This window comes from Varanus komodoensis, unplaced genomic scaffold (genome assembly GCF_004798865.1).
Source record: "Varanus komodoensis strain SLA01 unplaced genomic scaffold, ASM479886v1 scaffold14_1, whole genome shotgun sequence".
NCBI lineage: Eukaryota > Metazoa > Chordata > Lepidosauria > Squamata > Varanidae > Varanus > Varanus komodoensis.
Window position 1 is genome coordinate 15843339 of NW_025335438.1, and position 26926 is coordinate 15870264.

General features: G+C 38.7%; 1 protein-coding gene across 2 annotated transcripts in view; it reads left to right on the forward strand.

The window, feature by feature from the left end:
* Window positions 1-26926, forward strand: part of TOX (thymocyte selection associated high mobility group box) — a 257804-nt gene that overhangs the window by 116432 nt on the left and 114446 nt on the right. For both annotated transcript variants that reach the window (XM_044424442.1, XM_044424443.1), the window contains exon 2: window positions 14120-14185. In XM_044424442.1, the coding sequence (XP_044280377.1) occupies window positions 14120-14185 (66 nt within the window). The remainder of the gene's footprint in view (window positions 1-14119; window positions 14186-26926) is intronic.

Here is a 26926-nt window from a genome sequence, read left to right on the forward strand (position 1 = left end):
GTATGTGAGGGGATGTCACATGGAGATGGGTAGAGACCTGTTCTCCCATGCAGAGGAAGGCAGGACGTGCTCCAATGGAGCAAAGCTCAGGGAGCCAAGGTTCCATTTGGATGCCAGGAAGCACTTCCTGACAGTTAGGACCCCGAGGGTGTGGAATGGGCTTCCACGAGAGGTCGTTGAGGCCCCTTCGGTGTGGATGTTCAAGGATAGGCTGGACGTGCACATGGTGAGCATGTCGTGAGCGGAGCTGGCTGGTGCTGGAGGTCAGACTAGATGGCTCGGGAGGCCCCTTCTGACTCGCTCTGTTTCTATCTTTCTATGCATGTGTAATTTATGCTATGCCACACCTTCACAGGATATAATATCAATGCCTTTTATCCAAAAGTTCCAAAAATGCATTGATTTTTGTGTGTTTTATAACTGATTTTTTTGGTTTTTATATTTTCAAATAAATATATCTTCATTTCTACCATATACAACATAACATCAATGCCATTTTCTAGGTTATTAAAAACACAAACAAAGAGTATCTGAGGAATACATCTATGATGTCATAGTCCACAAATGTGAAAAGCACCAACTTTTTGGTTGTCAATCAGGTGACTGGTCCCACCAAATTAATTGTACTAAGGGGGTAGCAGTTTGTTTTAAGGAGCTGAAATACATGGTAGTACCTTTGGATATAAGTTTAGCATTTTATTGACTACTCTTTTGCTTATTTTATAATATATATGCCCTTTTTCCAACATATATTTTAAAATGACTTACAACAACAAGGATAATTAATAATGCAACAATATTTTATTTCTTTATGTATTTATTATTTAATACATTTATGAGCTGCCTTTCAGAACTGCAGATAAAATAAGAAAAACATGAGCTTGTCAAAAACATGCTTCTAAGGGGAAATCCCAAATGCAAGATTAAAAAATGTTTTTACATCTTTCTGAAAGGAAAGCAAAGAGGGACTGTTCCTCTGTTCCAAAGTGAGATTGTTCACAGCAGACAAGGTCATCCTTCTTAAAGTAGCTGTTCATATGGGTGCCTACTGAAGCAGAGCTTGGTTTTACAAATAAAGATGGCAGAAAGGTCGGTTTGTTCGTGTTCTTCAAATGTATTTTTGTAATGTATTGATCTCAAATGTAGTTTAAATAAAATGCATTAGTTTTTTCTCACACTAATTCTGTGTAAGGAATGAAATGAAAGGTTCATCACCAAGTACTTGGAATTCAATAAGGCTAATCCATTCTTGAAAGTTTGAGTATGTCTATCTGAATTGGGAAGAGGTTTTAGTGTTGACTGCCTTCTTCAAATGTGTGTCTGATCAGTTTTGTCTCTATATTCAATAAACAATTTATTCAGTGTTTCGGGACTTCAGTGCTCTTTTAAAAATGCATTTAACCCTCAAGGTCAAAGGAAGATGAAATCCCACAGAGAGCATGCATAGTTCACCTTTGCATGCCCACAGGCTCACATGAGACAATGTGGTAGCCCACCCTGTGGTGTCTTTGATATATTCACTATGTCTCTGTCTGGACTTTCCTTCTCTTCTACTTAGTCTGATCCTGCTGTGCTCAGTGCTGCATCTTCATTCAGCCATACACTGCACAGAGAGGCCATAATAATTCTGAGACTCAGTCAAGCACTGACACATGCAGCTCAAGGCAGAAAGCTAAAGAGACTTACAACCTCTCCAAAATATTGTATTAACTTCTGTCAAAGGTATAAGAAATGAGTGAAATGTGGTGCAGTTATGGGGCTTGACCTCTGTTGGGTGGCTTAAAAATTAATTCTGCTTGTATTGCACGTTTGACCAAACATTCAACTTGCCTAGATTTTCACAGGAAACAAGTTAATTTGAAAAGCAACATCTGAAAGGTTTTCTGACTTGCACACATCCACCAGCACACTTTGCTTTTGGTTATTAATTAGAATATCTATAGAGCAGCTTTCAGCCCTAGTAGGACCTCCAAGATGAAGTACAATACCACACATTAAAACAAACCCACAGCTAAGGAATTTGCAAAAATCCCAGCAAGTGGAACCAAGCCTAATTTGAATATTCTTAAAAGCTGAACTGAACTAAAATGTGTTAACTGTCTGCTTGAAATGAATGGGATTGATCTAACTTCCCAAGAGAGGTATCAGTATAGTTCTGCAAGCTATGGGGTTCCTTCCTTGGGCCAGCCTCAGTGCTAGCAGACCAAGGTTCAAGCACAGACATTGGGGGCAGACCTATGGAAGCATGCTATGTTGAAGGCTTGAGCCCAGTTCTGGTTCTACTTTCAAGCTCTGGAACACTCTTTGTGTGTATAACGTGTATCTAATCGAGCTGTGAGTGGAGAAACAAGCACCCATGAGTGGCACCTTCTCTGCCATTCTGCCTTTCTAGCATCCCATGCCACTGCTGGAGTAGAAACCCTCCTGGGAAGCTTCATTTTTATAACTGGCTGCTCAAACATGAGATGGACTGAACCTTTAAAGGAAGCCACAGCATTGTATTTAAAGGAGCTGAGCAGGGTTGTTACTAACAGGACATTTTGGAGGTCTTTTGTTAATAGGATCACCATAAATTGGAGATGATGACACTTAACAACAAATATGGTTTGAAACAATCCCCCAGCTGGGTAGGAAAATCCTTCAAAAAGAGCTGCCATATTGTTCCCATTAGCAATAAGAAAACCACCCATTCTTCTCCTTGGATCGGTAGAAGAAGCACTGATGCATCACAGTGAGTCACTTTCTTGAATTAAGCTGACTACAATTGTTCTAGGTGTTCTGCAACACTTTGGGGCAGTTACAGAATTAGTGGAATTTCTGCTCTGAAGGAAGTCCCATGGAGTTCAATGGGACTTACTCCCAAGTATGTGTGGTGAGAACTGTAATATTATTATTCTCTTTTCAAAAATGTAATATTGATTTATACCAAACCACCTATTATCTAACCGCTGGGTTGGTATCCCAGTTAAGGAGGGGTGAAGGAGCTTTGTCCAAGATCACCAGGATTCTCTTAACATCATCCTATTGCTCATCTCATGTTCAAGTATATTTGCATTTCTGATTCCTATTCTCTTTGTGCAAATGAAAAATTATGTAAACTGGGCAGTGACTGATTGTTAGATCTGCACAGATGTCCCCAAATTTACACAAGTTCTTCCAAAGACTCCTGTTGGGCTGATTCAGTGTACAAAGCAAATTACGTCATGTTAGCAAAATTTGCACAATTGAATTTGGAATCAGGAATGAGACCAATGCAAGCACATATTTATCAATTTGTGAATATTTTTGGCAGATATATGCTCATGTTCAGTTCTTTGAACATGGTATGCTCACGTTTTGCAAGCAAAAGCAAAAGGGTCATACATCCCTGTTCCAACTCTCCTTTAAAGATGCTAAATGCACATGAAAAACATTTGTTCACATTTCTCTTCTCACTTACACAGCTGCTGTGAGAATTCCAAATGCCTTTGTTTAAGTGGAGAAGCTGGAGAAGGGTTAGAATAGGATGCAGAGGACCCTGTAGTTCAGTAAATGGACAAATTGAAGGGCAGTCCCTGAACTTTCAAATCTTGGCCTGAGAGTCAATTAGCAGGCTGCCTAGAACTGGTGATAAGCTATCTTAGCTGAACCAGTTTTAGAAAACAGGCATCCTAGACTTGGAAGTGACCCTGTAGCATATGTAATGTTCACAGAATAGCTTCCCTCACCATACATTCCCCCTCTAGACATCCCAGATTTTTAATCAGAGCTATAATCCAGCCTTCACACCAAATAACAATCCCATTCTGAGTGAATGGAAAGAACATCCAGCTCAACCCTGTACCGGCTTTTCAACATCTTAATGGATGGCTGTATATGTGCCTTTTCAACAGTATCTTGAGATGCAAGATATTTAAGGAATCTTTTATTTCTAGGCTATCAAAAGTTTCACCAGAAGGCTCCTTGTCTTCTGTACCTATTATTAGTGGCACAAGTACTGGCCTATCTGAATACCTCTTTTCTTCTGCCCTCCATTAATATTTTTTAAGGTAAAAGTTTATTCCCCCTCTGTTGTGTGGACAGGGAGTGGTAAGAGGAGAGGTAGAGATGAGAAGAGTAGAAAAATCTTTCTTTTGGACCTGGAACAGATAAAATAGATTGAGCAGAAATAAATGGTAGCATATCTGGGTAGATGCTGAATTTGTGAGAAACTGACTTTTGGACCTGAAGATATTCTTGGGGCCAGATTTGGGTGACTGATAAGTTGAAGGAAAGGATCTTTGATGGAATCAATAGCTGGCCATTTTCTTGCACTTTTAAAAACTGCTTCTGTGGGCTGTTCACCTAGCAATGTTTTATTTTAAAAAAGCCAAGGCTTGCTTTCTGCTACTATGACTTCCGTAAGAATGGTTGCTGTAAGGACATAATCATCATAATTGCTTCCATCATCAATATTATGAGCACTTTCAGGCCCACCAGTCACAGCAGCCACAAACAGCTATTCTGTAGAACATGTGATGGGGTTAACACCTGGGCCTATTGGTAATGTTTCCAGTGCCATAGCAGTTCTGTTTGATCTTTCATAAGATGGTATTTCTATTTTAGAGTGAAAGCTGGGATTTTTAGATGTTTTGCCAGAAAGAAGGCCTTACATTTAACTTTTTTTCTTGATCATCTCTAAATTTGGAAATTTCTGTAAATAATATACTGTCTTGCTGAGTTAGAAGAGACTGTTTCAGTTTTATAATGACATACCGTTTACAGAGCTGTTCTGTTTTTAGTTGCAATGGTTTCAACTTTCTGTAACAAGATCATTTTTACCCTTTAGTTTAATCAGTAGATGATTTACTTCTGCAATCTATCTTCACTTAATCCATGTTTTACTATTCTGAATTCCAAATGTTACCCTTTGCGGTCATTAGGATATCTAGAAATTGTTCATTCTGCATCTGAGTTTTATTTTAGTTTTTTAAATGACTACACTTTAAAGGATTTTGCAGGATTAGTAACAGATAAAAATGGCTAAAAACAAAAGCAACCCCAGTGGAAACACAGATAAAGCAGCAGGTGATCTTGTTTTGTGGTTTCTTCTTGTTTCTGTTTTAATTTTGTAATGTGGTGCTTTATAATAAAATGCTGAAGTTTTCCTGTTATATATAAGGTTAGTTGTAATTGATAAACACCATTTTAAATGAATCAGTCATAAAGACCAAAAATAATAGATGTATATAAAAGTTGGGGGATATCCATTCTAAAGTTCTGTCTTCTTCAGTCAGCTTAAGTAATCAAAAAGTATTTACTACTTAGCTAAAATTAGTATATTGGTATAATTATTATAACAGGATCTCATATTTTGTAGAAATCGGCTTTTATAGGACAAGTTACATTTTGTGGCCATCGCTTGAGGACATACAATGATAAAGAAAGACTCATAAAGATACTCTTCATTTTAAAGCATTTATATGGTTTTAGGTTTATTTACGTTTACTGTGCTAAAAGGTAGCACCTTCTCCCTAAAGTTGAATTCCATCATTACCTGTGATTCACAGAAGTTAAACCTGTCTGCTTAATTACTGTGACCTGCCTAACAATTATCCTGCCATCACACTTATTTACCTCTTTTCTTGCTCTATCCAGTTTCATGGGGTTTACAGCCCCTGTCATTTCCTCTTAGAAAATATTTCCACCTCAGCTACCATAATACTGGAAAATAAACATTTTAAGGTTTAATGGACCTGAGGCAATAGCTTATTGGTCACTAGTGTGAATGTAAATTATGTTCACTGGTGTAAGCTACTTCCAGTGAAGAGTCAATAGAGTTTGCTTGCATCATGGGTTTCCCATTAAATCTTTCATGCTAGCAAACTCTACTGACATAACACTATAGGTAGCTTATCTTAGCACAATGTAATTTAGGTTAGGGTTAGTGCCTACAGTTTAAGGCCAGATGCATGGCTAAGGCAAGACTTGCTTGGATGTATTACAAAGCCTCAGGAGAGCTGCTTTCCTTTCACCTGTTGGTACAAGAGAAGTCACAGATGCCATTGTATTCTTTGACAGTCAAACAACAAATGGTAGCTGCTTCTTCTGCCTTGGTGTTGCAGTCCAAAAAACAGATGAACCGCATTTTATATACTATAAAATTGCAGGGTCAGCTCAGCCACTGTAGGTGACTCTTGTATGCTTTACCCAATTCCTGTAAGGTGTACTACTAGTACCTCTGTGCTATCAGCCTTAAAATGCAAGGGCATCCTAAAGAGTCTAGGCCAGGGGTGTCCAAACTTTTTGCAAGGAGGACCAGATTCGGTGAGGTGAAAATGTGTGGGGGCCGACCATTCAGCCTGACATTCTTTGAACCATTAACATTAAATGCAAATGAACTATTTTATGTAAGACTAAACAAATAACTTAACTGCACTAATGTGAAGGGTGATACTGAGATCTCGACTGCATTATATAGGCCAGGTCTGGCTCAAAAACAGTGGTTTTGATGTGCAAGATGTCACACAGGTGAAAGTCACTTAGTCTCGTCCTCACGCGGTTCTTGTTAATGTTCATAACCGAGAATGTCTTCTCGCACAAGTATGTCGAATCAAACAAGCTCAGCATTTTCTTAGCAAATGTTCAAATCTCTTGGAACCTGTCTTTATCCAGCTGGCGGTAAAAGTTGACAAGAGGGAGCTGTTGGTGCTGACTGCGACACTCGGCGTCACACTGCAGCTCATTGAGCTCCAGCTGCAGGTGGTCTGGAGCGTCATCAGGGTCCACAGAGAAAGGAGATGAACAAAGTGTGATTGCCTTTTCAATAGCTGCAAAATCCCAAAAGCGCTGTCGAAACTCCTCAGCCAGTGATGAGATGTCTGCTTCATACCTCCTTATTTGCGCACTCATATTGTTCTGTGGAAAACTGGTCATTATTTCCTGCAGCGATGGGAAATGTGTGGTATTGGGCTGCGTTTGTGATAGGTGCCTTTGGAAAAGTAGCCGCTTGGTCCCAACGGCTTTGATATGTGGCTTACCACTGCATTTTGTTCCTGAAGGCTCGTGTTCAGCACATTCAGATGTCGTGTTATGTCAACTAAAAATCCAAAATCAGCCAGCCAAACAGGATCAGATAGCTCTGGCATCGGTTGTCCCTTTTTTGCCAAGAATTGTCCGATTTCCTCCCTAAGAGAGTAGAAGCGCTGCAGTGCAGACCCCCGACTGAGCCATCTTACCTCGTTGTGATACACAACATCCCCGTATTCAGCCTGGATGTCGAGTAGAAACTGTTGAAACTGGTGGTGGCACAGGACTTTGGAAGGAATATAATTAATAGCCTTCATCACCGGTTTCATAACATGATCATATTTCAGATTTTTGGCACAGAGAACGTGTTGGTGAATAATACAGTGGAGTTTTATAGCTTTGCCTCCTTCTTCGCTGACTTTGTTACAGACTAGGGTTGATAATCCACTTTGCTTGCCAGCCATGGCAGGTGTGCCATCCATAATAATCCCAGTGACTTTATTCCATGGTAGTTTCATGTCATTTACGGCGGAACAAACAGAAACAAATAAATCTGTTCCTCTTGTTTGGTCTTTAAGGCTCTGGAGGTCAAGTAGCTCTTCACTCATGTTCATGTCATTGTCCACTCCTCTCAAAAAAATCAATAACTGAGTGGTGTCAGATGCATCTGTGCTTTCGTAGCAGGCTAACGAAAAAAAGTCAAACTCCACTCCTTTTGCCTCTAACTGTCTCTTAATATCAGATGAAATGTCTTCAGTTCTCTGTACCACAGTGTTACGAGCCAGGCAAACATTGGCAAACTCTTGCTTCTTCTCAGGACAAATTTTCTCCACCATTTTCATCACACAGTCTTTAATAAATTCACCCTCAGTAAAAGGTTTGCAGTGCTTGGCAATCAGCGTTGCCACCTCGTAGCTCGCCTTTGTGGCATTTTCATTTGACTCACGGGCTCTTGTGAAAAAGCGCTGCTGTGCCCTTAAAGCAGCTTCCAGTTCCTTCAATTTTTCGCTGTGTTCGTTCCCAGTTAGCTTGTTGTAGTTAGCATGTTTCGTCTCATAGTGCCTCTTGATATTGAATTCCTTGAAAACAGCCACAGTCTCTTGGCAAATTAGGCAGACACAGTTGTTTCGTATTTCAGTGAAAAAATACTCCAATTTCCACTTGTCCTGGACGCAGCGGCCCTCGCTGTCAACTTTCCTTTTTTTAGTCACAGTTGCCATTTTAGAAATGGGCACACAAGCCTTGTGTCACAAGGGCCACGTGGCGAGAGTGCTGACTCAGGTCTACTGCCATCTTCTGGTGAAATATAACCACCAGCCTTGAAGGAGCAGGAGGGAGCAGGGGACAGCTGTGGGAACCGCTGTGTGGTGAAGGGAAAAACGCCGGCCTGCGGGGATGAGTGACAGGCTGAGCCGGCGGGGAGAAGAGGCTGCGGGCCGCTCGAAATTTGAAAACGGGTCGCAATTGGGCATGCCTGGTCTGGGCTTATAACTCTGTCTTTAATTTAACTCTGTCTTTAATCCTGCTTTAATTACTGGTTCCTCTCTTAAAACTTGGTTTAGCATGTAGTAACCAGTACGTAATATAAATGGTTAGTTTTCACAGCAGTTTTTCAGATGTTTTTTGGCAGTGAAATTATCGCACATTGGACCAAGCTGTTTCATGCCTAGAGTTTGATAACATGTTCAAAAGCTGAAGACAACTATTTAGACCTGTTTATTAGGGAAGTAAAACAACATTTACTGGGGAAGGGTACATAAAAAGATTGTATCTTTTTAAACACTGGTACGTCTCCTGGAAACTCCAGTTCGCAGAGCCATTAGAAGCCAAAACCGGAAAATATAATTGCCATCAGAATTACGTTCTTCTTAGCTCTGTTCTTGTAATATAATTTTCTCTAACTGGAAACATATGTCAAAGTGTAAATCCAAAGCCCCATATACTGGAAACTGAAGTGAAGATGGGATGATACTTGGATAAGGACTATCATTTCATTTATCAGGATCAAGACATTAATGGTCTGCTGCTTGATTTTTAAGGCCAGTTATGCCTTTTACCTTTTGAAAATTATGTGCATAAAATAAGATAGCTATAATTGTGCCTGTGTATAGTTGCACACATATATAGATTTCACTATTCCTTCTTCTTCATCTTCTGTCCCAAAAGTAGGAGTGGATAGAGTTGAATTTTGTGCATACAGCTATTCATTTATTTATTCATTGACAGCATAATTCTATAAGGTTTTCTTTAATCCTCTGAAATCCATTGCCTCCACACTTCTCATCCTGCATGGGACTTAGATGAGTTGGAGTGTGAGGAGGGGAAGCTGAGGCACCACCCAAATGCTTCATATACTGGCAGGATCTGTTTCAGTCCCTCCTTATTGAATGAAATCCCCAAATTGCCACTTCCAAGGTTGCTTTATGACTTCAGAAACCTAGTGGGATCCCTTTTTCTGTGTCAGCTGCAAGGGCAGTTCCCTCACTTTGGATACCCAGCCCCAGCCTTGAAGCAACTCTCCAAGCCTCAGGGCCTCCCATGGCCATCTAGACAGCCCTAGAAATGAACCCTTAAGGTATTTCTAGACTACCTTCCAAATCCCTCCAAGATAGTGTACAAAAGGGTTTTCCTTAGCATCCCATATGTATCAGCAGCACTCCTCAAAAAGTGTAAAATAACAGCACCAACTCTAGAAAAATGTTTTGTTTTGGTACTTTGCTCATAGGTTTACTTTTTCCCTTATCCTTATCTCATCCTTGATTTTCTATTGCTCTACATGTAATGGGTAGGATAGTTTCCCATTTTAATAGTTTCATGTGATTTTCCTCCTCTTCAAATTCTACTCTACTGTATTACATTGCAGGGTACTCTATTATATACTGGCCTTTTCTATGCCTTATATTTGCATTATCATGTCTCTGAAATTTTATGTTCTTTTACAGTAAAACTTGACTGGGTAAGTTAAATTGGTCTATAAATATCAACATAATATCTGTTTGGGTTTTATTTCTTCAAAATTACTGCTTTTAAACGCTGAAGGGAATTTTTAACATTAGCAATGCTTTTTCTCAGTAGTTGTTTCAGAGCTGATACCAGTTTTTCACTGTTTGAACAGTTGGAAACTTTGGTTGTAATGCACAATGGAGATAAGTTGTTTCATGATACAAAATTTTCTATAATCTAAGCAATTTGTCTTAAAAACCTGATTTAAGCCACAGTTCTATACTCCCTCACTTGATAGTAAGTAATTCACCACTGAATTAAGTGATGTATCTGTGAGTAGACATATACAGGATTGAACTGTTAATGGATATTTACTCAGAAGTAAGCTTTACTAGATTTTATTCCCTGGTAAATATATAAATGATTGCAGCCTAAATTGTTGGTGAAAATATCCCTGTGCTTTGCCAAATATTTTGTTATTTGGTAAGGAAGATTTTCTACTGCCTGACATTAATATTTCAGGTAAAAATCTGATTTAGGGCACAGTTTTAACTATATATGGACTAATTCATTTACAAAGAGTATAGAATCCTTCATATGCTTCAAGATACATTAGAAACCATGTCAGTGAATTCTGTGGCTTTTATCTTGTTGGTTTCACACAACTGCTCATGCAGTACGTATTTAATGTGAAAAGAAACTTTGTCAGAAGTAATTTATCATGTGGAAATACTAGATTAATTCTCACATAACAGTTTTCAAAACTATCACAAAGCATTAGCATAGCACTTGGAAAATCAGACATAGAAGCTCAGTGTCATAAAACTATATAAGGCATGGTAAGTCCATATTTAAAAAAGATACCAGTTAAGCCAAAGGACTTCAATTTAAGAATTTTGGGATTGATATCAATTGAGGGTTTTATGTAAATTGCCTTGAGATTTTATAATAATCAGATGATATATAAGGAAATTTAAATAAATAAGTTGACGGTTCAATTCTAGACTATTAACAGTATAATCCTACATAGACATAAATCCAAATTCTCTCTGTGTTTGGGGGGGGGGGACTTTTTCCTTGGTTAATGGGTATGGCAAATAAAGTGGTTTATAAATGTCAGCTTCAGGTAAGTTGAAAGGATTTTTATTTGGAAATACATTTCTTTATTTCTATTGTAAGCTACCTAGGAAGGCCTCAGCAGTTATAGGTGGCCTATAAATATGTGTATAAATAAATAGATAATATATTTATGGCATTTAAGTATGCAAATACATAATTGCTAGATATGTAAATTTTGTTTTGATCTAAATCAATGGACATGTGGTGATTGTCTAGGGCCGTGTTTTGTACTAGGCAGTATATTACCTAGTGATTTTCCATGTCTACTGTCCTGTATTTAAACCAGAAGAATGGGCTGTAGATTTTAGGGCTGGGAGTAATAGCTTTGGACCTGGAAAGCTTGTTGTTTTTACTGAAACTGCAAACTAATCATCTGTACATTATTATCAGTTGATCTATCTGTAGATCTTTATTGGTACTACCAAAGCTTGGAGCTAATTACTGGAATTACTGCAGTAAAATACTTTAATGAAGTGAAATACTTTAATGAAAAGTATGTGTCTGCATTGGGAAATCAGGTCCCAGCAGCTGCCACCAGACAAGCCTGAGAGTACTTACCAGTGGAGGAGTCCCATCAAAGAGTCCTTTGTTTAGAACTCCGTCAAACCTAGAGTTGGCTACAGTTTGAGAACAGTATGGCTCGAGAAAAGAGGACAAGAAATGCTAAAATCATCGACTAGTAGAGCTGGAAGGAGCCTATAAGGCCATCAAGTCTAATTCCCTGCTCAATGCAGGACTCCAGGTTTAGGCATTCCTGACAAATGGCTGTCCAACAGTCTCTTGAATGCTTCTGCTGTGGGGATCCCATGACCTTTCTAGGTAATTGGTTTCATTGTTGCACTGTTCTAACAGTCTGAAAGTTTTCCTGATATCTAGCCAGAGTCTCATTTAAATTCAGAAAGAGTATCTATAAATTCTTCACATCTAAATTATTATCAAGGTCATTAACAGTGCAATCCTCTACATGTCTACTCAAAAATAAGTCATATGGGGATCAGTGGGTGTATTCCCAGAATACGAGTACAGAATTGTTCCCTAAAAAGCCAGCTTTGCAGACCCCCAAAATTGCATGTAACCAGCCATAAAAGCTTAATTTAGCTTTGTAATTAAAGCTGCAATATTATCCAAATCTACCCATTGAACTCAATGAGACATACTTCTAAGTAGATAGATACAGGATCACACTGTTAGTATACCTGTTTATTTCCCTCAATTCTTGCAAGAGGTGGCCAGCAGCCCTTCCTTACAAGTATCCTGCAGGATAAGAAAAAGACCAAACCACAGGGTAAATGTCAGGCATAGTTGGGCACCTGCAGACGGCCCACTTCCCAACAGGGGTGGATTGATTACAGTAGCATCCAGTTGTTTCTCCTCTTTGCCACTGTAGCCTGTTTGTCCACTCAGCTCTTGAGTTAGTCCAAATAACCATGTAGTGAGGAGGAGCAGAATACTTTACTGTTTACTAGCTTACCAGCTCTCTTCCTATGAAGCAAACAGAAGAGAGATAATGAAGAATCAAGAACAGCAGGTGCCAATGAGAGTGAGAAGGTAGATTCACTGAAGGAGGGGACCCACTGAGAATGTCTTACCCAAGGACCTTCAAAACCACAGAACCAGCACTGCTGAGTGGCCACCTATCCTCAAAAGCATAGATGTCTAAAGATTCCAGTTGTCAGGCACAAAAGTACCACCTAGGAATAAGATTTCCTCATGGATAAAGATGTACTCATGAGCAAGTTGTACTTTAGGAATGTTCTATTCAGTGGCCTACTGTTGATGCATAGGCCATTCCTAAGTACAGCTGAGCTTTAAATATGGTTTGGAAATGCTTCCATTCTAGCTACGTATTGCTGGAACAACATACATGCAGCAGTTCCTGCTTTGCATTTCCCCATTCAGCAAGCTTTTTCCTTAGACCCTAATTCTCTGGAGCTCTCTCTTTGCACCACTGTGAACAGGACATGCATGAAAGAGTAAATCTACTCACTATAATGTACTTAAGAGTATTCCACTGTTAACCTTCTTTTAAAAATCCTGTGAGAAAATACTAAGAATTACCTAAACCTTTAGAAGTAGATTTAAAGTAGAGCATTGAATATAAATTAATATGACTTGGACTGCAATATCAGGAGAGGTACTGAATATAGCAAGGGAGTTTCTTAGGATATTATAGAAATGCTAACATAATGACTTGCTAGGTAACTCTGGCAAACTAAAATGACAAAATTAAGCATCCTGTGTTTTGTATATATTGCATCCTTCTGGAATTACAGGTTTGACTGAGGAGCATGTATGGAAAATAGCATATGCACTTGCTTCTTTTCCACAGTACTGTTTGTGTGTGGAAGGGGAGTGTATCTTTGTTCATTTTTTATTTTGTCTGCTGCCACTCTCTTGAACCTCACTCTGTACTTGTAATTCTACATTGGGTTTATGGAATTTTGTCACACATCTATTTTAACAGTAGAAAAGTTGTCAATTCTACCATTTTGCTGAAATTGTGATTTCAATTATAGTAGTGATTTAACTTCACCCCATCAAGCAAAATATTGTTATATATCTTTTGTTTTTTACTAATATGGTTTTCCTTTTCAAATATGATGCATTTTTATTTTCTAAACAAATATTTCATTAAGGCAAGATTTGTTTTGAGGTTGTTGCTTATAATGACTGAAACATAGAATCTAATAAGAGATATTTTAGTACTTTCTCATGTTTTTTCCTTTACTAGTCAAAAAAGGTTCAATGCACTTACTACTTCATTACCACTAATAGCAATATGAATATATGGTACACAGAATGAGCCATTTTGTTTTAAAACAGATTGCAGATGAGAAGAAACCATTCATTGCTTGCTATAATTACTAGATCACTAATTACTCCTAATCACTGACATCCAGGGTCAATAAGTATGACAGCAGGAACATCAAAGATGGGATACACATGTACACTTACACATCTTTCAATCCAAGCTATAAATTTTTAATGGCTACTGTTTGTGACTTGATGCTAGAAACATTAAAAGTTGATTTTATTGTATCTGTATTCATTTATTTATTTTTATTTGTAGTTTGACGGTGAAAACATGTATATGAGTATGACAGAGCCGAGCCAGGAGTATGTGCCAGTCAGCCAGGTGGGTTAATTAATCTTCTCTGCCTTGTTTCAAATTGTAATTAAACAAATCCAAAGAATTGCATTGCAAATGAGTGGCACTATCAGTAACTGCTGCAATCAGAAATAATCATAATTTATAAACAAAGCATTTATGCCTTGTTTTCAGCTAATGAGATAGCACTGATAAAACACCGGAGTTGGCAGTTGTTGAAGATACTACCTCGTTTGCTCTCCAGAATGCAAGCAGCTGTTTTGCCAGCATGCTCATTCCAGAGCAGTTGTTTTACCTTTAGGAAATAGTCTTTACAGGTGCATGCTATTTGGTTATCTGACTACAGACAAGTTAATCATTATAAGCCACAGGTGCCACAAATTGCTTTACTTATATACAGACTTGTTTGGGCTTAGAACAATTGTTTTATTCTTTTTTTTAATGTGGTGAAGAGATTAGTTTTATTATTTAATTAGTTTCCTATTCTTACTTGGAATACTTATCATGAATACATACATACATACATATATATATATATATATATATATGGAGTATATATAAGTACACCTTCTCAACAGAAACTAGGTTTGTTCCCTCTTTGGTGTCTTTCCACAAGCAAAGACTGCTTTATTTAAGAAGGCCTTTAACTTGTAAGTCAAACTGGTAGGTTGTGAACTGTTTTCAATAGCATTTTTCTAGAGTTGCTATATATGATTGCATTTTAATATATTGTTTTAATTGATTTTGACTGGTTCTATAAGCTTCCTTAACTGCCAGTTTTGGGTAGGTAGGCTACAATCTCCTATGTCACCTCATTCATAGATGGCATTTAGAGAAGGGTCTCAGAAGGTGAGCTAGAGTTAAAATAAGTGCATACAGGTAACCTGATCCTAAGCCATTTAGGACTTTTAAATGTAATATCTGCACTTTGAATTGGGCTCTGAAATGAACTAAAAGGTACTGTGCATCACAATGCAGTAGTGTTATATAATGAAGTTTATGGACTATTTTCAAAGGCAGACGCACATATTACACATTGTAGTAACCAAACCAAAATGAAAAGAAGTTACTGGAATATGAATAACTGTAGTAAGACTACCTCTGTTCAAATAGAATCACAACTGGTACATTGGCCTAAGCTGATAGAAAGTGTTTTTAGCCAGGCCAACTCCAGTGATGTAAACTGGGTGCCTAAGAGGTTATGCAGCCTCCTCTAAAACATGCTGAACACTGTCCAACAGGGCAAAAAACACTGTCCAACAGGGCTCACTAACATAACTTCCATTCTCTCTGGACTGAGTTTATTGATCCTCATCCAGGCATTGATTCAGAGCATGGATTAGATTAAATGCAGAGTCAGAATTGGATTTTAACCACATATTGGTAATTCTTTAGTCTATATCTCTGGATGACCTCCCCCAGCCATGCCAATGCTAAACAATATAGGATAATACCAGGGCTTCTTAAAACTCCACTGTGTAAATGCCACAAGGAAGACCAAGAATTCACCAGTAGCACCTTCTGAAACTGCAAATTCTAAGTATAAATAGAGCTACCACCATACAGTGCCTCCAAGACACAACCAAATAAACCTATCCAGAAGGATATCATTGTAAGTGGTATTAAAAGCTGCTAATAAGGTCCAAGAAAATCAACTTCCATAAAGCCTATTAATTTTTTAAAAGAATTGCTGTAGAAAATAATGGGGGGGGGGGGGGGGGGGGAATGAGAGAGAGGGAAGGCCTGCAAGGCATCACCATAGAGAGTGAGGAAGCCAAAGGAGAGAGAGAGAGACCTCCAAAGATGTCTCACTGCCCTACCCACCTGGAGCAGGAAATCTCTTTGGCATTTCTTGCTTTAAAGAGGGAGGCACTGGTGAGTTTGGGCAGGGAGGATAGAGATATTCACAATCTGTACACCTTCACAAGTATCCTGATCCCAATAAATGTGGTGGGCTTAACTGTACATGATCTGACTTAATTACAAATTCAACTTAAAGATGAATTTCTGCTTTCTCAAGAATGGAATTCTCATAATCCAGGGAGTGCTTGTATTACATTTATCTGTTGCCTGATCCTCAGATCTAATGGTGCAAAAGCATGTACCCACCAGTGCATAACTAGGCTAATCACCCCCAGCTCCCCAAAGATACATTTCAGAAATGCAACTATACTTGCCCCCTCAGATACTTGCCCCTGATAATCAGATAAAAGATCAGAGGTATTTGAATTTGGATTGCTGCTGCATTCAGCAATATTACCAGTAGACCCAGTAAGGCAACCTGAACAATAGGCTTGTACTGTCCAGTTGTAGGAAGGGCTTCCCTGCTGTCAGTCCTCCCTGTACCAGGGCCAGGGAAAATACTTTGCCCCTAAGTGCTTTTATGGTGGGTAATCTGACAGCATTTCCTCACCCAGATCTGGACAGCAACTTCTTCCAAATTTTCCCTTGCCTATGTGTAGTACTGTTGGCACAACTGCAGCAGCTGGAATGAGTACTCTTCCATTTCTCTTGGTAACTTGGCTGTACCCTGTTTACTCTGCTGCTACAGGGCCTCTTGTCAGGTCTGGAGTAAATACTCCACCTGTTTGAATGTTTACAGATACAATTTATAGAATCCTTTTCAAGAATATTATCAATAAAGTGTAGGCTTTTACATAATTATATTTAATTATAGACTCTTCAGGAATTGTGGATAAACTTTGAAAAATGCTATAATGTAACATTTGGTAGCTGTCAATGTTGGCATTTTACTGGCATTTTCTTAGGAGTATAAGATTGCCATAAATGTTCCACACATACAACATATACCTGTTCCAATAGGTAACAGGTCAACACTTCATCTTCATTCAGGAAGCGGGTCAAGAAGCACTTTTTAATTTGGCTTTTTACATTCCTGTTTGAAAGTTGTTTTGAGTGTTTCATTGTATCTACACTTATCATATTTTTAATTCCTATAAGTGGCCTTAGTTGGTTCTCAGAAGATGGTAAAGAAATGAATAAATAAATAGGTGGGTACACAATAAAATGTTCTGGTAGTTTAGATAAGGTGGATTAAGGGAGCAATCCTATGGCCCCTGAATGGCCATAGGAGGGTTGAGATTCCAGCTCTGAGGCTGCCAACTCTGCTCCTAACTCTGAAGCTGGGAATCAGAAGTTTTCCTCCAGACCCCCACCTGTTTGCAGCCAGTGTGGAAAGAACCACATTGGCTCTTGTCTTAGGTCAGGAAAACAGGTTCATGTGCGGGGGGGGGGGGGTTGCAGGGGATGAGAGGAAGGAGGCTGGTGAGGTCAGCACACAGCCTATCCTGATGCTTTTCCATGCTACTTGGTTTTCTCTCTGAAACTCTCCAGCTATATGTACAAAAAGTCTGTCTGATTGAAAATGCTGGATGGGTGGTAAAGACAGGGAGGTGAAAATAGTTTCCACTCCTTCTCTTTCTCTCTGTATAGGATGACTATAAGTCTCTGAATCCAGGGAGTCTGGGCATTGCAATAGGATTTTGCCCAAATAACTCTATATAAAGAGGTAATTCGCAACTAAAACGTAGCAGTGTTTCCATGAAGAAATTAAAGCAATAAGAACATGGATGCTGATGCCACTTTTAAGCTTTCTGGCAATTTGTGGTTTTGATCATTTAATGGTTTAATATTATTTACATTATTATAAAATCTGTTTTTAATTATCTGACATCTGTATTAAGCAGGAATGAGTTCCCTTGGAAAATGACACTAGTCTAAGATATATTCATGGAGTCATGGTGTTCTATAGCTGTCATTTATGCTTTTGAAATGGTATAATTTACACATTTATTTTGTTTCTTTAATTGCTTAACCACGCTTAACTTGACTAGGTCAAAGTGCAATCTTTATAAAATCTGTCTTTAAAAAGCATATGATCACAGCATATTACTCCTTCATTTCTGCTGAAACTATTTTAAGAGTTCCTTTCAGGCAAGGGCACGGAATCATAGGATTGGAAAGAGTTCCATTTGTTGACAAATAGATCTAGGATTAAGCATAAGCCCCCTGCTTGAAACAGCAGGTAAATTACTGACACCTTCTGTTTTCTGAGGTGCCCAGTGCCACCTCAAAGAGTATTCTGAAAGATACCACAATCCTGCAGAACAGATTTATGCGCACACAGTGGGGAGGGGGAAATTGATGAAAGTCACCTCCCTCTCCACCCACATTGGTGGCACACAGTTTGCAGAGCTCCCAACAGCTGTCCTGTACACCTATCCATATTTAATTTATGGGTAGGTGTACATATTTTAATTTATAACTGCATGTTTTCTTTCTGTAACCACCCTTAAGCATGGCCATATTGTTCAATATACATCTGTCTGAAAAGAAAGTGATCCCAAACCATTATTCCTGAGCTGTTTGCTGAATTCATTCACGATGACTTTTGGAAGAATTAACCTGTATAATTGAGTCAGTTTGGCCAAGACTATCCTATGTTCAGTTAAGTAGCTCTGAAATGAACAGTTTGATAAAAAGTTGGGGGTAGGGAAGATTCTTTACAACCAAATCCTGTCTTGACAAGTCTAGCAGTACTGTTAGATTAAAGCAACCAAGCATCATCTTGTTCTTGCCTTAAGGGCTTTCAAGCACAAGGACTAATTGAATTTGTTTGAAATTGTAAAGTACAAACTCTCTGAATGATTGCTGTTACAAAGCAGCTGCTACCTTTCAGAGAATCATTATGTCTGTCTTATCATTTTGAATAAAGAATGCACTTCCACGTTTTCCAACAGAGAGCCATTTTCCTTCTGATGATATGCTATGTGCCATACATATGTTTAAATCACTTTCTTGGTATTTTTAAAGATATGTGAAAAGGAAGGTTACAGATTTTATGCAACTTCTGTCAACAAACAGGAATGTGTTGAGGATTCCCCAAAGGACACTAAAATGCTCCTTTAATTGTTGAATACCCATATATTGTATCACACACTATTAAATTTTAAATGAATTCTCCAAAATAGTTATATTTTAATAGTCTATTTCTACTATTATGTACAGTCTGGTATGACCAGAAAGTAAAATACTACGGATAAAAAATGAACATGCTTCTCTTCGTGAATTTAAATTTCAGCCTGAGAAATAAAATTAATGTGCTAAGAAAACTGAAATTCACATTCCTTCTGTTTGTTATAATATCTTCGTATTCACAGAAGCATCATTGTGCCTTATTATAAGGCTTTTAAAATCAATTTATCACCTTTAGGCTCACATACATAAAAACTTCTCCATCAATCTTGAAAAGTAGAACATCAGACATCTGCATAACTTGGTAATTCAAGATAACTTGCCTCATAGCATCACTTGACAATTATCATTCCTGTTCAGTTTTCAAATTGGTACATGCTTTGGGACTTCTGTGCTAAGCTGCTAAGTAGCAACATATGGCTCACTACTGTTCTGTGATGTTGCTGCAAGCAAACAGCATAATTCTAGTTCTGAAATAATTTCCACAGAAAGCCATCCTTGGAAATGAGTCGAAAGTATAACTATACCATAAAAATTAATGATATTCTTTTAGCTTGTCCCAAAAGACTGTTTGATGCTCCTAGGCTTGTGTATATTTTATATATGTAAATATTGTATTCTTGGTGACAAATAATGTGGTATAATGCTATGCATCCCAGGCACCTTCTAAAATATTTTCACTATCTGCATAGTAATTATCAAACAGTAAAACAGGGCATTTTCATTAATATTTGACTAACAGCATGATGATATTTAGAATGGCATGGACCTTAGCACACATCAGAGATTTTTCTCTTCCCTTTTCTACATGGCAGTATAACACAGTCTGTGCATACTTCCTATCAGATTCTCATAGTGTCATTGTGTTAAAGGAAGTCATGGAGCCAAAATTCCTCCCTTGATGTGAGGTTCTTTTCAGAAGTGTGTATCTTCTAGAAGCTGGAGAAAATGACCTCTTTTGGTCAAGGGTTCATTGACTCTGATTACTGAATAGGTAAACTTAACCAGAAGAATACTGCCCCACTGAGTGGCCATTGTCCATTTTGATAAGCATCTGGACAGATTGACCCATGTAACTGTTAGCATCTAACCAGTGCCTAAATTTTAGCTTAAAAATTAATTTTCTTCAATGTCAGGCTCAAAAAGAGTGAAGCATACACCTGAAGGTCGAAATTTATTGCTCTTCTAATAGAGGATGTTTTTCTCATTCTCCCTTCCACTTCTCATACTGCCATGTTAAGATTAGAATGTGGGGTTTAATTTTGTTTTATAGTTATTCATGGATTGGTTTTGTGGCCAGAGTCCAGCTTTTGTTTTTGTCCTTAGTTGTACCAAACTACAGGTTTCATACTGTAGTTTGGTACATTCCCTTTTTATTTTAATCCAAGCAGAATTTTTATATTCTTTAATAGGCCATACATCATTAAAAAGGTATGACCTTTTTAAATACTGTATGTCATCTATAATGTGTTGTTTTGTCCTTATCAGCTACAGTAGCTGGCTTCTCTATTAATCAATAATACAGAAATAATGAAAGAGAAGGAAAACAAACAGGAAATCAATCACATAATAATAAATGTTCAGGTACAGCACTGAGGTTATTTCTTCTTCATTTGTAATGTCTACCCTTCCATACTGCAGAGGAAACAGCATACCTTTGGATGGGTAATAGATAGCTAGTAAGCTGTCCATTGTATGCCAATTTCGTATTCCATGTGCAAAACAGCTTACTGGTATTTTCAAATTTAGGTTCCTTCTAGGCAACTTCCCAGGGCAACAGTGGCAAGATAAAGAGCAGTAACCATGGGAAATACTGAATGAACTTCGTCAATAAGATTCTTGTCCTGGTCTATCCGTGGGCATTAAAGTATTTTAAACACTTATTAGGCAAACTACTATGACCCTATTCCTTATGGCAAAGCTTCCTCCTGTAAAGTCAGTTTGAGCTACTGACCCCTGACCCAGTGAAACAATAATGATAGCATGCTATAGATTACTCTAGTTAGTCGCATGATGTCTGGCATCTGAACAAGTCCAAACTAGTTATCAAACCCATATTCACTATAGCATTCAAATGATTACTCTGTGAAATCCCAGAGGTATTCATTACAGACAAAATTGCTCTTGCTGCCTTGCATACAAGCTGAGTTTTCAATGGGAAATGAAAGGCTGCCTGGAAAAATAGGACACCTAATTAAGTTAAACTACTCTAGCATTTGGCTTGACATCTTCATTACTCAAAATTAAAAAGATGCTTCACTTGAGCACACAAGTTACTATTGTTTATGTTGTTTCCTTAAATTGGCGTCTTTCATGGCGGTCTGTTTTTTGGAATTGTATCTTTTAATCGCTCATATATTTCTTGCAGTTTATAAAAATGTCTGAAGAGGTACTCATAATAGTCTATATATTGTAAGTACATTTGTGGACTTGTAGCCAGGGAAAGTCTCGGCAGTTTAGATGCCATGCTAGACTCATTCATGATGCTTAGTCCTGCAATACACACACATACACACGCATCTTACCTGTGTAGGCTCACGAGAGGTTTACAAGATAAATTTCATAAATCCACTTCTACCAACTGTCCCATACAAAAATAATATCACCTTAAATAGATCCTCATAACTGCAAAACTTCCTAGAGTCTAAATAAAAGCAGACTTTTAGATTTTGGTATACCTTCCTTTGAACAGTGTTTGAAGTATGGGATAGGGGAGAATAATAAAACAATTTTGGTAGATTTTCTTCTATTTTGATAATAGATCAATTTGTGTAGAGCACACAAAATCAGATAATTTGAAACTGCAACAGAATATCATTATATTCTTTATCATGTTTTCTCAATTCCACTTCTCTAAGTTACATTTTAATGGGTTATATTCTAGACATTCTGCTTAGTGCTCCTAATAGAATGGAAGGATGTATCAACTGAGTTCACATAATATGACAAGACACCATGGATAACTAGCCACAATGGGTTGCAATGTCATCAATAATACTTAGCTTCTCACAGGGTGGCAACAAAGCACCCTCGCAACCTATGTCTTGTTCTAGGAGTTATTTAATCATGATGAGTTGTGTCATCCAAACTTGGAAGTTTTTTTGTATGTTCCACAAATGAACACTTCAGTATGTACTTCATGTATGTGCACACTGAACAACAAATTATCAATCAATATTGGGTCTTTTAGGTGGTAATATTTAAAATAACTGCACTTGTTATTTTAAAACCACAATGCTAACTATATTTATTTAGAAGGAAAACCTATACATTAAAGAGGACTTACTCCTGAGCGAGTATAGTATTACAAAATAGGAGTATTAAAATAATGTGAATATATTGAATGCACAGTATCTTTGTTGGCAATTTAGAGTCAAGGATGCTAATGAAGCATCTGACAAGTTAAATGTAGTGTATAATATACATAGTTGTATAGGCATAACATCAGGATTTGGACATGCTCTTGCTGCAGTTTACTGCTAAATTATTTTAATACAGTGTCATAGAGTTGCTTTCCAGCATAACTCAGGTTTTTAATGTACTGATCTTTAAATCAGTACTTACAAACCAGCATCACTGATCTCAAGGAAAATCTTCCTGAATATTTCATCTATTTGTTGTTTATGATGGTGTCTCAGTGTTGTTCTAGTGTTGTTGGTTTTTTTGCCCTTAGTTTTATTAGTTACCTGCCTTGTGCAGTATTTTTGTTCAAAGGCAGTACATCAATTAAATACAGAAATAACAATAAATAAAATGTTAGTTCAGAACCAAAAGATGAAAATTATTATTGGATTTCATGAATAAAAAAATGCAAAAATTCTGCCCTATACAGGTACTAAGGTATAAAAGTAACGGGGCAGATTGAATGAATAACCTAAAGAAATGAGTTTTTGAGCAGAAGGAAGAAATTAAACCTTTTATATCTATAGAACAGTCGAAATACGAGCTGCAGATATCAAAGGAAAAGGCCTGGATCCAATGCTGCTGTTCCATCAGTGGAAGGAAAACAACTGACAGAATGGATTTCCTCCCTGTAGCCCCCCGCCCTTGCCCATGTAGCTTCTAGACCGCTCTAGAATGTCCGTAAACACTCCCAAGAGAGCATGACTACTGCAATTAGGACTATACAATCTTCCATTGCACTGAAAAGATGGGCCATCTTTTTCCTGTTCAGAGTGGTGTAGGAAGTGTAAAGTCTGTATTTTTTAAAATATGAGTGAAGGATTGTTCTTTCTAAAGTGTAAAATCTGTATCTTTTAGAATGAATAAAGGCCTGTTTTCATTGTCTCATCCTCCCCACAAGATTTAAACATTTTGCCATCAAGTAAGGATTTTCAAGGCCACTTCGGCCTGTTGACCTCTTAGAAGGTACTGCGCACGCATAATAGGTTCATAAATAGTAAATGACACACCTCTAATAGGTAATTGGCTCATTAGCATGAACATGGGATGTATGAGCCGGGAGGGGGGAACATATTAAGGAGTAGTATGATATAGGTGGATGGGGAAGATTGTGACTTTTTAGTAACCAGCCAATGGCGAAGCAGGGATAGTGTTGAGCATCAGGGAAAGGAATGTATAAAATCTCTTGTAAACAGTAAAAGATTGCTCTTTGTTTCTCAGACTACTGAGGCATTGAGCCAGCCTTTGCAAACGCTTTTTGTATGGAATGAACTGCTTGTACCCACTCGAATCCTGTCTCAAAGAGTTTTAAATCTCACAATTGGCGCCCAATGTGGGGCTCATGGCATCTTTCGGAAGAGGCGAGGAGGAACAATCTGGAGGTGCCCCGCCGAGTTTGGCAGCCGGTTGTGAGTCTGTCATCGGCTCCTCCGTCGACTGCCTGAGCCGAACAATATAGGGACAAGGATCCGGGTGGCTGCAACTCAGAAACAGCAGTTAGGACCTAGGTTTGAAGAGTTTTCAACCAGGCAACTCTGTGCACAGGCCCAGGTGAGTTAACCGAAACACTGTGTGATCGGGTCGGTATTAATCTCACTGGGGTGGTCAAGAGGACAGTCCGGCCAGATGTGATAAAAGACCACGGAGAGTCATAATAGCCCCACTGGTGCGGCATCCTAAGGGTGGGTTAACCGACACGCTGTGTGATCAGGTCGGGATAGTCTCACCAGGTAAACTGGAACTGCTGAGTGATCAGTTCCTAAGCCTAGGAAAATAAAACCGCTGGTAAAAATATGTAATAATTGTGTTGTAATAAGTGTGTGAGTGTGAGGTCCCGGAGCGTGAAAGAGAAGTCCAAATGGACGCACGAGTGTGGAGGACCTAGTACGCGATTCCGTGTCCCTGCGAGGGGAGCGGCCGGAACGGTACCAAGCAAATGGAGAGTGATTGTGGGACATAACTAATAGAAGACAGAGTAAGAAAGGATGGGTTCTAAAAATACAAAGCCCACTAAAGAGATTAAATCCCAACAAGAAATACTGGTACACTCCCCATTAGGATTTTTATTAAAAGAGTGGGATAAACCCTATCTGATTAATTGGACATTTTTTTTAAACAAGACTCAAATGATTAAGTACTGCAGAAAGGTCTGACCAACCTATATCTTGCAGGAACCAGATTATAAATGGGACAAGGATGGAAATCCCATCGTACAAAAAAACTTAGCCATGGCTTACAGGGGGAGGTTTTGCTGATTGGTCCTAAAATCATATTATGGCCCCTTTTGGGCAGGTACTTTGGCAATGGGAGAATTTGGGTTTGTGGAGTCCCCTCTGACTGCTGCAGAGGTGAAACCTTTTAGGCAGGAACTACAAGCTATTTTTGTTTGTCTGCCTGCCTGCCTGCCTGCCTGCTTGCTTGCTTGCTTGTATTTTGTTTTCTGGTGAAGAATTGAGTTTGATCCAACAGGCAGCTAGAAATGTTTGAAACAGAGAAAATATCAACAGAGCAGGAGATGCTCTGTGCTGTTTTCTAGAAGGGAGAATTGGGAATTATTAGAGTATATGATCTAGGGAATCAAAGAAGCAGTACCTCAGTCTCTTAATGTACATAAGACTTTGGAATAAAAGAAAGATGATACTCCATCTGAGTGGCTGGAGAGACTGAAGCAACAGATTAAAAAAATATAAAAATTGGGCAACTGGATTCAGGAATCCAGCCCATTAGATAGATATTGCAGAAGTGTCAGTTTGCAGGGAAGGCAGGGGAGGATATTAGGCAGAACAGAAGTTGCAGGTGTTAGATGGAAGAGAGGCAAGGACGTTGGAAGATTTGTTGAGAGAGGCACAGAAAGTGTATGCAAGGAGAGAGGATGAGGAAAAATGGACTCAAAGGATGGAATGTAGTGGCAATAGAGGAAATGGGAGTAAGTCAGGTAGAGGATGAAGTCGAGGAAGAGGATTTCAGCCCACACCTAAGGTGTGGCGAATGAATGAAGGATTAAGCGCAGGATGCTATCAATGTGGAAAAGTTGGGTACTTTAAATGAGAATGCCCTGAGCTGAGGGGAGGGGAGAGGTTGATTTCTTCCATGAATATGGACAAAGATTAGGAAGGTCAGGGGTCTCCTCATAGGAGGACCCACTGGGATCCTTTGATAAATTTGAAAGTGGAACCATTTGGGAAAGACATGGTATTTATGGTAGGCTCTGGAGCTATCTGCTCCACAATGAGTATGATTCCAAATGGAATGCAATTGGGGAAAAGGGGAATTGATGACTCAAGGAGTGGGAGGTAATCTGGTAAAAGTGAAAATATTTGAACCTGCTCAGGTAAAACATGAGCATGGTGAAACCGTTGTGTGATTTTGTACTGTGGGGGCAAATTTGTAACTTGGCACGGAGAGATCTCCTAGCCAGACTGGGATTTTTGGTAAAAGGCATTGGATGGGTAGGTAGAGATGAAGCTAAGGAGGAGGACCAATACTAATTTATGTCTAAAAGCAAAGGCAGTGGGTGCTTGTGAGGCCTGGAAGGAAAACTGAACACTTTGTGGAAAGAAAAAAAGGGGGGGGCATGATGCCTCTCCCTGCAAGAATTTATTGCATTAGACTTGAAAGTGAGCAGGCCATAACTTAACAGCAAGAAAGGGCAGATGCCACTGTGGCAGGTTCTGCCGGGGTTTGTGTTTATGTTTTTGTATGTGTTTAACAACCATTGGCCACCTCCGAGTTGTAAAATTAAAACAATCAGAATCCTAGTTTGTCCAGAGGATACTGAAAAGGTGATAAGTTTGTTTCAAAGCACTAATTGGACTAATGCCAGAAGGGCAGAATGTATTTGAATAAAACAAAACTCCAGGAACTAGATTTCAGGTTAAGTGTTAAAAGATAATCTCTGAGGGTCAGGAACCCCCAGAAAATGGGATGGGTTTCATGGGAGGTGGTTGAGGCCCATCAGTGAAGAAGTTTGGACAACCACATGTTCTGGATTATAGGAACGGAGTTGACTGAAATGGGGTCAGACTCGATGATCAGGGGAGGACCCCTTTCTAACTCACTTTGTTCCTATGTTTTATCACTCAACTTGGAATGATGTGCAAATGATGCTGCCCATCTCTTGAAGGGCTCAGGCACCCTATGGAGAGAGCTAAAGAAAAAGTTTATGAGGCCATGGTGAATAGGAGCATTTTTTTATTTGCTACTGCAGTATTTACTGAGGAAGGGAAGTCAAAGAGAGGGCTGGCATTAAAAGGATGGAGGAAACAGTCTGTGCAGCCACAGCCCTGTGGGTGGACGAAGCCAGGAAATTAGCTATTGGGGAAGTTTTGGTGGTAATAGTGGCACACCCAGTGCAAGCTCTGTTAGCCATCA